The sequence below is a fragment of the Eublepharis macularius genome, chromosome 19 (genome assembly GCF_028583425.1).
Source record: "Eublepharis macularius isolate TG4126 chromosome 19, MPM_Emac_v1.0, whole genome shotgun sequence".
Taxonomy (NCBI): Eukaryota; Metazoa; Chordata; class Lepidosauria; order Squamata; family Eublepharidae; genus Eublepharis; species Eublepharis macularius.
Window position 1 is genome coordinate 2,302,807 of NC_072808.1, and position 14,770 is coordinate 2,317,576.

A 14,770-nucleotide genomic window follows, 5' to 3' on the forward strand; every position below is an offset into this window, starting at 1 on the left:
TTAGTAGGATTAGGAATATACCAGTTTTCTGGTTCAGTTCTCCTGAGGTAAGGGGGGAAGCATATAAAGGACTGCAGAGGAAGTTGAGGAGCCAAGGCCCCCAATCTCTCTTTGGGCACAATTCCAAGACAAGACTATCTTCTGTCTCCTTTGCCACGTCTGACACAGAAAGAAAGGCAAAATGCTGAATGCGTTGACTCAGATCGTGAGCAGAATGCAGGGTCAAACTGTATAGTCACCTTTGCAAATATTTCATCGAATTGAGGCTCTGAGTGAACACACCTCTATCAGCTCTGATGAAAGCACAGAGCGAGCATCAACAAACTGCTGAAATGTAAATCGTGTTACTCGGAACAAGCACTGCACATACGGGCAAGGCAAAACATTTTTAAGAGAGCTTCGGCACAATAACTAACACAACCGGCACGATCACATCATATATGCCCTATGATTCATGGAGCTTATTTTGTCGGCTAGTGCTCTAATTACATTGCTAGGTTACAGGCTGACAGCACGAAGACTTGGGGGAAAAAACAACAAGTCACTAAAATATCTTTAATGCAGTACAGGCAGCAGATATTTCTGACAGCATTATTTATGCTGAAAGGGAAACAGTCAGAAGAAAATACTTTTCAATAGAAGCGAAAATAAACCTTAAACACATATTTGGATCGTCGCAGATCTCGTAACTATGAAGTGCAATCATTCCAGCCCTGTGGATTAGATTGTGGTACAACATCAGCTTCCTGGTTGAGTGGGGTTGAACACGCAACAGATCTTAACCCCAAGCCCAACACACCCACAACACACAAACAACGCACACTCCTTATAATAGTACTGCTATCACCGAGCTCTAGGAATTGCAGGCTACTCAAGAAATACGATCTCCAAAAATCACTATAGTTCCCTGTAGAGGTGTGAAAACTAGAGGAAAGGGAAGGAAGACCACAAAAGCATTTAAGATAAAAGAATGAAGGAAATCTTTTCAGAATGGTCAGTGAAATTACGTTACTTGTACTAACGGGATACGCGTTTTTGAGCTTTCCCTCCAGACATTCATTCGATTTTGTCATTCATTCATTCATTCGATTTTTTTGTCCACTCTCCCCAGTAGTTGCAGCATCTTGGATCCTAATGGAGGCCTCTTCTCCGCCTCTCCTCTTCCACTATAGCGTCTGTCCCTCCCCCAAAGTGCTTCTTTGGGACAGTGGACTTCAGGAACAGTGTAAGGGGCAAAATGGAAGCCTGAAGCGGGAAAAGGGAATTGGCAAAAAAACCCAAATAATATGAAAATCTCCCTCCGCAGATGGAAAACTCATTTGTTTGTATTTATTTAAAACATTTGTATGCCACCTTTCTACCTAAATAGGGTCCCCAACAGCTTGCCGATGGAACAGCAGCCACTTTAGGATCCAAGCCATCTGTACCTGCACAAAGAGGTCTATATATATGTTTTCTAAGCCAAACTAATGTAAAACTTCCTTTTAAATCAAGTGTTTAAAGTGCCACAAACAGAGTTGGTTTTGTTGCAAAAAAACCCCTTACACTGCTATCTCTACAGAAACTTCCTTTTTTAAAACCACAAAGATGGCCCCTGCACTCAAGTTTCTTACATAATTTGAACAGACAAAACTGTAGGTTGTAGGCTGCAATCTTAAAGAGTGCTTTCCTGGAAGCAAGCCCCAGTGAATAAAATGGGTCTTACTTCTGAATAGACCCACTTAGGATTGCTCCCTAAGTATCTCAAGAGGCAGCAGCTTATGGCTTCACCTCTAACTCTGGGGGATATCTATAAGTGTTTTAATTAAAGCTAATGGTCTGATCCAGCTCTTCTTCAATACACACTACGCGACTACTGGTATGTGCAGCTGTCTTTCAAGAACCTAAGAGGGAGAGAGGAAACAGAGCCATGCCTTAAGAATTTATCATTTTTCATATACCCATCAAAAGGCAGCAGCTGTATGTGCCAAGATAAACATACAGGCGGCCAGACCAGTTCTAGAATATCGCAGCTGTGGCCCATACCCAAGACACATGCCGCTTTCTCTGGTACTGCAGGTGCATCGTAAAAGCACCTGCACCAAAGAACCAGGACTTCTGCAGTTGCTGCTGGTGTCTCAGGGGTGCTCACAACAGGCACACTTAACTTTACACAGTCAGTAATCATATACTGAAACCAACAATAAGCCGGCTCTGCAGGCAAAGGTCCAAACAGCACAATCATAAGCAGAGTTACTCCAGTCTAAGCCCATTGATTTCAATGGGCTTAGACTGAAATAACTCACTTTAGGATTGCAATGAGAACCTTTCGAGACAGCCTGCAGATCTGGGTTTTTCACAATGCTCCCATTTGTGCTAAGCGTTTCCTTTTCTTTCAAGCTCCTTTGAACCAATGCAGCGGATAAGGAGTCTTTATTTCTTTAAAGAAAATATGGTGGATACTTGGCCAAAGCCATCATAGTCCTTGGGTCTCTATCTACTGGCAGATAGGGAACTATATTATTTTTTAATACAGCAGGAAGTAATTTAGTAGAAACAGGAGCAAGACACAATTTGTGGTAAAAGTTATAACGAGGGCATTCCAATATCATATGGGACAGGGAGTCCATAGAGCTCACCACTGTGTTGTAGTGGATTCCTACTTATGTCTTTGTGAAGGTGTGTCGATTTACCCTGTGGCATTGTTTATGGAAATGTTCCTGATACTGACAGCCCATAAGTAAAAAACTTCACATAAAAGTTAAAAGAAATGTTTTAGCCTGATGCCTAAAACCAGCAACGCTACACGTACCATGGTAACCTCTGCTAAGAAGAACTCCCACAGATGGGAGTGGGGGGGGGGGCACATGCAGAACGGCCCGACAGATATTAACTGTTCACCAGTAACACATGGGATAAGGTTATTTTAGTTATGACTCCTGCAATGGCTGAATACACATATGCTTGGAGGCCTATCATCCTCAAGGGAAGGTACTTCAACAGCTTGTTTTCTGTTTGCCTGGAAGGGCACTTATCTTTGCTACTGTCATCCATCTCCTTTCTGACTCTGAGTTAGAAAGGAGTTGAATAACTTAAGAAGGAAGAAATGCTGTAATCCATTTTCTAAGGCAGTACAAAGTAAAAAAAAAATGAATGAAACAGTTGTGCTCAAAATGACAGAAAAGCGTGAAGAGTGTCTGGTTTGCTCTGGTGGTGGTAAAAAGTGCTGTCAAGTCGCAGCGGGCTTACGGTAACCCTGTAGGGTTTTCAAGCCATGAAACTTCAGAGATGGCTTGCAATTGCCTGTCTCTGGGTAATGACCCTGGACGAGTGCCAATTTTTTTGATATATCCTTGATCACTACAAGTCATTTTTACTGATTATTCCAGATTTTTTAAAAAATATATATATATATCCTGGTAAATAGTTCTGGCATTGTTAAACATCTGCAAAGTAGATGCCTTGAGCCACCTTGAACCAAGAGAGAAAGTGAGGTATAAATAATATTTATGTTCCAGAGGCATTATTATACAGTAGCCAGAGCTCCAAGTGTAACTTATAAAACAGAAAATAGCATACGGAAAAATAAAAACAGTACATAGACAGAGCTGAGGAACAAAAACAGGATAACGGCAATTATCCAAAGACATTCAATTGACTGAACAGCCTTCTCTGTGAAGATCCATAAAACGATGATGCATCTAAATTAACCAAAATTGCATGAGAAATAGTTCAAACATTTCTAGAACTGACAAAAACCACCACAGCAAAAGGAGCACGAGTCACTCCTGCTTGAGACAGGGACGCAGGGCTAAAGAGGCACAATGTTCATCCCATCACGTGGAAGGCCAAGCAACTCAACTGCTACCCTGAATTTATGGAGTTGTTTATACTGGTGCAGAAGATCTCAGTCCCTCTTTCTTAAATAGGGACCAACCAATTCTCTGCTCAAAAGCTCAATAAGAGCCCTAGTAAAGAGCGTGAATCCTAGAAACCAACAACAAAACCGGGTACAATCATGTTCTCTCTCAATACTTTCCCTCTCAATCCAGGATAACCAAAGCAGCTCCTCTTTCCCCAAATAGACAATACCCCTTTCTTGCACCAAAGCAGAGCTTTTTCTACACATTGTACTTCAGAGCCTCAGCACAATGCTGAGTGTCCAAGTTGGAGGTGGGATAAGAAGATCATCAGCTATGAAACGCAGCAGTTAGCACGGCTCAAACCAGTCTGAGACGATGTGGATATCTATGGTCAAGGAGGCAATTCCTCCACACCTTTGTCCCCTACACCACACAATGAATCAGTGAACGTCCCAGCTGTTGATTATATTGTATTTTCACTTGCACTGTGTAATCTCAGCGAGAAAGGTGGAGTAAGGACAACAACACCATCATCGAAAGGATAATAGGGGCAACAATTCTGACATTGTCTCCTTCAGACTCCCAAGGAGGCTTCAGGATATAAGGGACAGTTGTCTTTTCACCCCTGGTCCAGGAAAGAGGCAGAATAAAAGGCAGGTGGGGAAATGCCCCGCAGAAGTCCACAAAAGAACAATGTAAGGGGGGGGGGGAGAAAAGTTGCCACCATACTGTAAATAGCTCGGGTGGCTGTTTGGTTTTCAACATCCCCTGTTCTTCCTCCGACAGGCAAAAGGCGGCTGACCCTAAACGGCAGCGGTTGCACATTCTAGGTTCACTTAACAGCCCAAGAGGGAAAGGGGCAAGATGACACAGACAGCCGATTACACAGCCTGAGCAAACACATCTCCCCCACAATGACTGATCCTTCCCCCTCACTCGAGGGCACCGGCTGTGTGTGTTGCTGGGCTTTCTGAATTTCTCTCCTCACAGCTTTCTTCTTCTCATTTTTTAATTTATTTTTATTTATGTCATTTATAGTCTACAGCATCACATCCTGGCAGAGCTTGCCCCTGAATTCCGCTCTTCCCAGGCTCCTGTTCCAAATCCCACCTCTAGAAGCAGCAGACCACACAGTTTGTTGTGTGCAAAAACCTTTGGTCCTCCATCCACACACCTTCACTTCACAGACTTCCTAGAGTAAAAATGAACCAGAGTGGGGTGGAACCGGAACAGAGAGCAATCATAAACACAGTGAGAAACCCTGCCAAGCCTATCAACTTCCATTTATTTATGTATTTATATCATTTATAGTCACTGAGACTCAAGGCGGATTACACAATGTGAGACCAGCACAGTCAAGGGCATTTCTATGAATAATGCCATAGGAGAAATAGACACAAGTTTACCAAGACATAGTATTAGCATGAATCCAATACAGAGCTGGAGAAAGGCTGAAATAGCACAGAAGCAATTCTAGGGCTGACATTAGACCATGTGAAGCACAGGTAGCTCATAGCTACTTTGTACTTTGGAGGGTAGATGGTGACTTTATTTATTTACGTCACTTAGAGTCCACCTTTCTCACTGAGGCTCAAGGCGGATTACACAGTAGGACACCAGTACAGACCATTTCAAGGACATCTCCACAAATAGTGCCATAGGGTAAACAAACACAAGTTTACAAAGACATGGCATTAGCAAGAATCCAATACAGTTGGAGAAATGCTGCAACAGAAGAGAAGCAATTCTAGAGCTGACATTAGACCGCATGGAGCACAAGCAGCTCACAGGAGCGCATATTGAAGACAACAGGTAGTAGGTAAGGCCACATAGTGGTGAAGTTGTGGTTGAAGTCTCTGGTCTCTGACTCATTAGCAGAGCAGCTGAGACCCCTGAAGGGGTTTGTAAATGTGCAAAACGGCCCTTTGGCCGACCCTATTTCCCAACGGATGTTTTAATTGATACCTGTCTTGCTTAGATTCTCATTATGATCATCATCATCGTTATTAATGTCATTTATAGTCCGCCTTTCTCATTGAGACTCAAGGCGGATTACACAGTACGAGACCAGCACAGTCCATTTCAAGGACATCTCCATAAACAGTGCCACTGGGTAAATAAACAAGACACGGCATTAGCCAGGATCCAATACAGCGGTGGAGAAAGGCTGGAACGGAATAGGAGCCATGCTAGCAATGCAGAATGGGAGAAAGGCTGAAGCGGCACAGAAGCGGTTCTGGGGCTGCCGTCAGCCCGCACGAAGCACAGGGGCGAGTCCATAAGGCGACATGGGGCGGTGAAGCCTCTGGCCCTGCCCGTGCCAGGCGAGGCGGCCCCCTGAGCAGAGGGGCTCCCGTCCCCGCCCGCTGACACCCGCGGGCTCGGCCCGGGGCGGCTCTCCTCGGGGTCCCGTCCGTCCCTGCCTGCCTCCCGCCTCGGCGCTCCTCCTTACCGGGCCGCCCAGCAGGAGCAGCAGCCACAGCAGCCCGAGGGAGGCCGGCCGGGGCCGGGCGCCGCGGCCTCCCCACGCCATGGCCGGCGCGCCCTCGCTCCGTCCGTCCCTCCGTCCGCCCGGCGCGGCGCTTCCCTGGCGGTGTCCGGCCCGGCCTCCTCGGAGGCGGAGCCCGGCCCTCGCGTCAGGAGGAGCGGGGAGGGAGGAGCGGGGCCGCGGCGGCGGCTGGGCCCTGAGGGGAGGAAGGCCGCGGCTCAGCTGGCCCCTCACGGGGTCCCCGCCTTGTAGGCCGCGAGGCCTGGCTGGGGCTGCCCCTGGGGCGCCTCAGAGACCAGGAAGGGGTTCAGGGCGCCAGTTTCCCAGAGGCACAGCTCTCTTCTTGGGCAGATGCCCTGAAGAAGGGAGCGGTGGCTTTGGAAAGTGTTATAGCCCCTCTTAAGACTTCACAACATTGGGGGGGGGGGGGTAGGGTGTGAGCTTCTGTGAGCCACAGCGCTCTTCTTCAGATGGTCTCTTGAGGCTTGATCTGAAGAAGGGAGCTGGGGCTCACAAAAGCTCACACCCTACCACAGATTTTGTGAAGTCTTAGAGGTGCTACTGGACTCTTGCTCTTTTCTGCTGATCTGAAGAGGAGAGCTGGAGCTCACAAAAACTCACACCCCATCACAAATTTTGTGAGTCTTAGAGGTGCTACTGGATTCTTGCTCTTTTCTACTTATCAGGAGCTTTTGTGGCTAACAAAAACTCACAGCCTATCACAGATTTTGTGAGTCTTAGAGGTGCTACTGGGCTCTTGCTCTTTTCTACTGCTACAGACAAAACTGAAGAAGTAAGCTGTGGCTCAGGAAAGCTACCCTACCACCAATTTTACTAGTCTTATAGGTGCTGTTGGATTCTTACCCTTTTCTCCTACAGACAGGCTAACACAGCTACCCATCTTGATCTATCTGAAAATCTTGTTGGCCTCCCAAGGTGCCACTGGACTCGAATCCTGCGGTTCTACTGCAGATCAACACGGCTACCCAACCTAAAACTATGTTATTTGCTTTATTTATATACCCCTCTTTTCACCCCCCCCCACCCCAATGGGGACCCAAAGTGGTTTACATCATTCTGTTCCTCCTACATTTTATCCTTACTACAATCCTTTGGGGTAGGTTAGGCTGAGAGTGTATGACTGGCTGGCATAGAGGTTGCCAGCTTCCAGGTGGGGCCCAGAGTTCTCTCAGAATTAGAGCTGATTTCCATACTATAGAGTTTAGTTTTCCAGGAGATAATAGCAAGTGTCCAGTAGCACCTATATGACCAACAAAACTTGTGGTAGGGTAAGAGCTTTCGTGAGCCACAGCTCCCTTCTTCAGATGATATCTTGATTCTTCAGATGGTATCTGAAGAAGTGAGCTGTGACTCACCAAAGCTCATACCCTACCACAAGTTTTGTTAGTCTTCTAGGTGCTTCTGGGTGCTTCTTGCTCTTTTCTACTGCTACAGACAAACACGGCTACCAATCTTGATCTATCTGCAGGAGATAATGGCCGCTTTGGAGGGTAGACTCTACAGCATCACATCCTGACTGAGCTTGCCCCTGAATTCCACCCTTCCCAGGCTCCGGCCCCAATCCCACCTCTAGAAGTAACAAACCACATGGTTTGTTGCGTGCAAACCTTTGGTCCTCGATCCACACACCTTCACTTCACAGACTTCCTAGAGGAAAAGGAAACCAGAGTAGAGTGGAACCTGAACAGAGCAATCATAAACACAGTTTGCACCCTTCCAAGCCTATCAACTTCTATTTATTTTTGTTTGTTTGTTTGTTTATGTCATGGAGACTCAAGGCGGATTACCTAGTATGAGATTAGTATAGTCAATATCAACCACATTTCAATAAACAATGGCACAGGGTGTATCAGTGCAAGGCTACAGAAATATAACCCTAGCAAAAATCCAGTACAGAGCTGAAGAAATGCTGAATGAAACTTAGCATAAACAATTCTAGGGCTGACCTTAAGTAACATAGAACTACCCAACAGGATCAAACTTACCGCAACAGATAGGACATAAGGCAACATACTGGTGAAGTCTGTGGCCCCTACCTCTTTAGTGAAGCTCCTCTTTGAGACCACCGCCCTACAGTACAGCCCTCCTGTCTGAGTAAAAAAGCCCTCTTGAATAGTTCAGTTTCTCATCCATTGCGGAAAGTCAGGAGAGCTTTCCTGACCTTAGGCAGGCCATTCTGTAGGGTAGGGGCCACCTCGGAGAATGCCCCATGTACAGGCAGCTGTTGATGTTGCCCATGTCCAAGGTTGCTCTGCACAGGATTGCACGGCATAAAGGACTTCAGGATAAGCTTTTGTGGACTGGAGTCCACTTCTTCAAACACAGGGATTGACGAGGAAGATTTTTTGTGGGAACCAACAGCAGGTTCAAGGGGGCCATGAAATGCAGGAAGTACAGCATGAAACGTTATTTATGTCAAAATGAAGACAAAACACAGGGACAAGACAACTGAATGGCCACTGTGTGAAAGAGGATGCTGGACTAGATGAACCTCTGGTATGACCCAGTAGGGCTCATCTCATGTTCTCAGGTTTGGTAAGTTAGTAATGGGTGGGAACTGGGAAGACCCATGTTGCTAGGTTTCAGTCTTATGCAGGTAGCAGGGAATAAGTGCCATTGAATAAAGTGGGCCTTACTTCTGAGTAAATATGCATAGGACTGCAGCGATTTGCAATCATGAGGCTTTATTTCCAAATTCTCATTTAAGTTGTGTCTGGGCAATGCTACTCCATACAAAAGGAAAAAAAAACTCTCTAAAACTACGTACCAGGGGGATTCTAGCCCAGCCTTCTCCCTGACATACTCCTTTTCTACATTCAGTCTGCCACATGGCAGCAAGTGACTCAACTGCTTCATACCTTACATTGTTACATACATAAATAACTCGTGTGTGTGTGTGGGAAGAATGCATGTGCATCATCATGTGTGAAAATCTTGTGACTTGATGTCATTTTCACAGTGCTCATGGCTACGCATGGAGGCTTGAAAAATTACACACAATTATCAGCCTCAGATCTTTTTATCGTAACACTGGAATAACAGCCCCAAAGAGTCGTAGTGTTTAGGAAACATAGTAAAGATTATAAAGCACTTTGCAAAGATACACATAAATACATATAAATACACAGTAATATATCTCACAGCACTCACCACGTTCAGGATTTATGCGTTGTGATTGACAGTTTCACATCAAAACAAAATCTGTGAAGCAACCTCTTTTTTCGCTACAATAATAGTCTTCACCCCTTATTTTTCTGAGTTCCTATTTTTTTCGAGAGTGCTCAATTAACAAAACAAGACTTGAACCCTGCGTCCAGTTTGCGGTCTAAAAAAAACCCCAAGACAAAAAGGAAGGAGGGAAAAGGTGAGATCAGTCTAAGAATCAATCAGAGCAAATGGATCAATCCAGCTGGGGCTAGGCTGATTTTCCCTTGCTGGTTTGCTTTTGCTGGAATGAAGTCAGCACAACTACCCTACTGTGCTTGCACGTCTGTTTGGTTGTTATTCTAGCATGTCTGAATGCTGTCCTCTCTGGTTGGTTAGAAACAGGCATGTCTCATATATGTATCCGGTTCAAACACAAAGCATGGTAAATCCTTTCTGTAAAACGGGACCAATAGTGACCTGTCTCATGGACTGAACATGCTAGAGTAGGATCTACGAGACCCAGATTTGAATTTTGAGAATTCAGGATTTAAATAAACATTGTGTAAAGTTGGGGCAGCCCACAGCGACGTATAAAAGATACCGACTGATCTTATTGTTTGCAATAAGATTTACATGGGCAGAAGGTTAGACATGCAAAGTACTTTGGGATATGCATAGTATCCACACATTGTGTTTCTTGTGTTCACCATGTCCTTGTACCATATGGTTCATTCATTCCCTTTTGTAGAAAGGGAGGTAATAGAGGCAAAAATATGTAACATTAAAGCATGGTAGAATAGCAGTGTTATAATTTGCACAGAATTTTTCCCAGCAGTACAACGTTTGACAAAATGGAGCCTACATTCATGCTATTAGAGTATTAAGTCAGTCTAAAGGTCAGTTTTGAAAGAGCATTTACAGAACGACAAAAGCTTAAAAAAATACCTTGGCAATTTTAACTTGTAGACCCAGTTAGCTGAGTGAGCAATATGTTTGCTTTACATATTGGCAGGAGAATTTTAGGGAGAAAAAGTCACGGCAACCTGCATGTACCTAGGTGAATTTCAGATGTAATAAAAGGAGGAATCAGGCATTTCCAATTCTTCCCCAGCTCCAAATGTCCTTGAACAAATATAATGGCAACTTAAGGAGACACTCAACGGGGCGAGTGAACAAACGCTGCCTAGCAAATTATTTTCCTAAGGTCCACTACCTACTCATTTGCCCTTGTTAGATATTATTTGCTGTTGTTATCGTTAATAGGGACTGCAAGGCCAACGGTGTTCTGTTCAAAGTGTACTCCCATTATGCATTGTGTACCTGTATCAACTCTGTCTCCTTTGAAGAACAGGTTGGCTGCCTGGCTGAGGGTATCCATTTATAAACATAAATGCTCAAATCCGGCAACGCTTGCAGCAGGATGGCACGTGGGGGTGTAGGATTCACTCGTGCAAACGATGAGCGCTTTCGTCTCTTGACAAGGCAGGTAGGAGCTGGAGGGAGGAAGAAAGGAAGCAGAAGCTGGAATCAGTCCAGGGACCACCTTCTTCTCAGTAAGTGACCCCATGGCTTAGAAGAGACCTGCTTCAGCACCTCTGGATCCAGGTCCCTGAACGCCAATTTGCATCCAGTGATGTATATTTGTTCAGAAGTAAGTCCTCATCAGTTGACTTTATTTTGGAATTAAGTAGCCATCCTATTTGCACACTTACTTGGAAGAAAAGCCCTTGGACATATTACGCATTTCTTCCAAATAAACATGTATTTATTTATTGACTTCATTTATACCCCGCCTTTCTCCCCAGTGGGGGCCCAAAGTGGCTTACGTTCTCGTTTCCTGCATTTTATCCTCACAACAACTCTTTGAGGTAGGTTAGGCTGAGTGTGTGCAACTGGCCCAAGGTCACCCACCGAGGTTCCACGGCAGAGCAGGGATTTGAACTTGGATCTCCCAGCTCCTAGTCCAACATTCTAATCACACTCATCCATTTGCTTACGGTCAAGGGTTGCCATCCTATGCACACTTACTCAGTGGCCATGGGGTGGGGGTGTTCTTACAAAGAGATCTATGCACGGGATCCTGCCACAAGTCCCGCTATCATCAGATGGACTTCAGCGCCCACAATAAGAGGCAAGAATGCAAAGTCCCTTCTGTGCCAGCAGCGTGGTTCTAAGAACACTTCCCTGGGAGTGGTGGTGGAGAAAGCCCTCAAGTACGAGTTGATTTAGGGCGACCCCTGGTGGGGTTTTCATGGCAAGAGACTAACGGAGGTGGTTTACCATTGCCTGCCTCTGCAACCCTGGTGCCCCACTGAATAGACCTGAGTAAGATTTTGAGCAGACCTGCTTAGAATTGCTCTCCCGAAAGCTTTAGCTCTGCTGAAATGCTCTTCTGCACTCCGGTGCAAACAACATGGTTCAGCATAGCTCTATACATATATAGAGCTATATATGTGTCATTACAGTCCGTGCCCCTCCTCACAGCAAAGGCAAAGCTGGGTAATGTATTACTGCACTTGCCATAGCAAACACAAGCAAAACAAGTCTGAATATTTTCTCATGATCTAATTTTATTTTTCTAAACGGGAAAAAAATATTTTCATTAATGTACTCCTCCAATATATGCAAAAATTAAATTTAAAACATTAAGAAAAAGGCAAACGAAAGGTGTTAAAGGTAATGTTGAAAAGGGGCCATTTTGCTGGATGTACACGGCAGAACTGCATGTGCCCAATTCAGGGTTTAAAACCTTGTCAAGCAGGTATTTGTCGGGGAAGAGAGAAGAGTGGGCCTGACGCCTAGCTCTGTTTCTTTCTCTTCTGCAGGTGATTTGCAGAATTTTTAACTTTTTGAAAGGTCTTGGTGGGTGCTGGACAGGGAATGATGGAGCAACCAAGAATGACAAGCTAAGCAATGCAGAAAGACAGAACTTTGCCAACTACGGGCCAAGCTACAAGTGACGGATGACACTTGAATGGCAAGTGTATTTCTCCCTGTTCACTTGCCCTCCACTCAATCCACTTGCCGTTCAAGTGTCATTTGTCACTTGTAGCTTGGCCCTGTATCACCAACTTTCTTATGGGCCACTCCTCTGCCAGATGACTCCATAGTGTTTTCCAGTCTATAAATGAAAAGATGTTGTTGTAATGGTATTCAAAGGGAAACAAAAATCCTTGCAACACACCAGTTCTTTAAAAAGACTGACACACAACAGGGAAAACATTGGAATTTTGGTGGCTTGGCAGCAATACCGCCTCGATTCTCTGTAATAAGTTATGTCAGTTCTGAAGAAAACAAGATAGGCCATTTGGGGAAAGAAACTTCACTAGAATATAGTGAAATACTCTGTAATTGAAACCATGTTTAGATATGAGTTCAAGGACAGCAATTCAACTTAACACTAGAAAATATACTCTTCTGAGGGGGCCCGTGCAAGGCCCCTTACAACCGTTCAAAACTTTTACTGTGCCATTATTGCTCCTTTTACATTATAAACATTTAGCAAGGAGATATTTCATTCAGACTTATTCAGGTCTACATATTCCAATGAAGTAATACTCTAGTACCATCTTCCCAACAGGAGATAACGGAATTGACATATTCCAATAAAAAAGAAATTATCAATTTCCCTGTTGCTTTAATGTTGATAGCACCTTAAAGACTAACCAACTTTATTGTAGCATAAGCTTTTGAGAACCACAGCTCTCTTCGCCAGATGATGATGTTGATGTAATTCTTCTCTTTGACTATATCATTAAAATATATATTAATAGAAACTAAACTGGCAAAAACAAAAAGAGTCCAGTAGCACCTTTAAGACTAACCAATTTTATTGTAGCATAAGCTTTCGAGAATCAAGTTCTCTTCGCCAGTCTCTGTATCAGGCATCTGACGAAGAGAACTTGATTCTCGAAAGCTTATGCTACAATAAAATTGGTTAGTCTTAAAGGTGCTACTGGACTCTTTTTGATTTTGCTACCACAGACTAACACGGCTAACTCCTCTGCATCTATAAACTGGCAAAAGATAATTTTGAGCTTAATTCTGTCCTCCCCACACTTGCCTTTATTTGGTTTTAAAGTGAGCAATCAGTGCCCCCTAGTGACCAAAAACATCAAGTGCACCTGTCTTTCCTTAATATTCTGGGCAGGGCTTTTTTTCAGCGGGAACGCGGTGGAATGGAGTTCCGGCACCTCTTGAAAATACTCGGCAATAGCATGTGGAAATAATATTATTTCAAAGAATCCCATGTGTTTCTCCCTCATTCCCGTCTTGAGAGTTCTGCCACTTCTTTTCCCAGAAAAAAGCCCTGATTCTGGGGAATCTGGAAATTCGCTTACTACTTTTGTGATATTTTAATTGATATTACTGTACTGTTATGTTTTGATTTTTTTTTTTTTAAAAAAAGGACTGACAAAGCTATTTGCAATTTTTGTCTGCTTTCAAAAATTTCAGGAAGATCCTACAACTGGAGGCATCTGATGGAGATACCAGCTAAGGATGGGAAGTTTTCTTGCGGGGAAAATATATGCTCCAACCAATCAACTACGGAGCGCGTTATCTACAATAATTCTTTAGCTATGCTAATAGAACGACTGTGTTTTTTCTTTCCTTTTCCTCTGAGCCTCATGAAGGAGCTGTGTGCTGTGATTAGTATGAGCGACTGATCCAAATGACAGCTGGCATTTATATTTTCAGAATTTTTTGTGATGAAACGAGACTTCTTTTGCGTTTATCATGCTTTAGCCCAATTTGCAGTGCAATCTTAAGCTGTACACCCTTCTAAGTCCATTGAAGTTGATGGGTTTAGAAGGGTTTCGCTTTGCTTTGGATGGCAATATCTGCTTGACTCCATTTTACAAAATATGCCAGGGAGATTTCCCCCCCACCTCTTCCTGCCACTTTTGTAGTAAAGTGGCAGTTTACACTGTACATAGTGGTAAAGTTCCTATCCCATTACTCATAGATCCAGAGGAGTTAGCTGTATTAGTCTGCAGTTGCAAAACAGTAGAGTCCAGTAGCAGCTTTAAGACTAACCCGCTTTATTGTAGTGTAAGCTTTCGAGAACCACAGCTCTCTCCGTCAGATGCATCTGACGAAGAGAGCTGTGGTTCTCAAAAGCTTACGCTACAATAAAGCGGGTTAGTCTTAAAGCTGCTACTGGACTCTTTGTCCCTTTACTGATGTCTCTGATGCTCTGCCCATTACGCCACACTGGCTCTAAACAAGCATTCCCAAAGTATTTACTTATGTAAAGATACAGCCCCTCCAT

At 44.2% G+C, this 14,770-nt stretch overlaps 1 protein-coding gene across 1 annotated transcript in view; it reads right to left on the reverse strand.

The window, feature by feature from the left end:
• Window positions 1-6,422, reverse strand: part of ERN1 (endoplasmic reticulum to nucleus signaling 1) — a 57,815-nt gene extending 51,393 nt beyond the window's left edge. The window contains exon 1 of the mRNA XM_055003495.1: window positions 6,295-6,422. Within this exon, the coding sequence (XP_054859470.1) occupies window positions 6,295-6,375 (81 nt within the window). The 5' untranslated portion in view covers window positions 6,376-6,422. The remainder of the gene's footprint in view (window positions 1-6,294) is intronic.
• Between the last annotated feature and the right edge of the window lie 8,348 nt (window positions 6,423-14,770).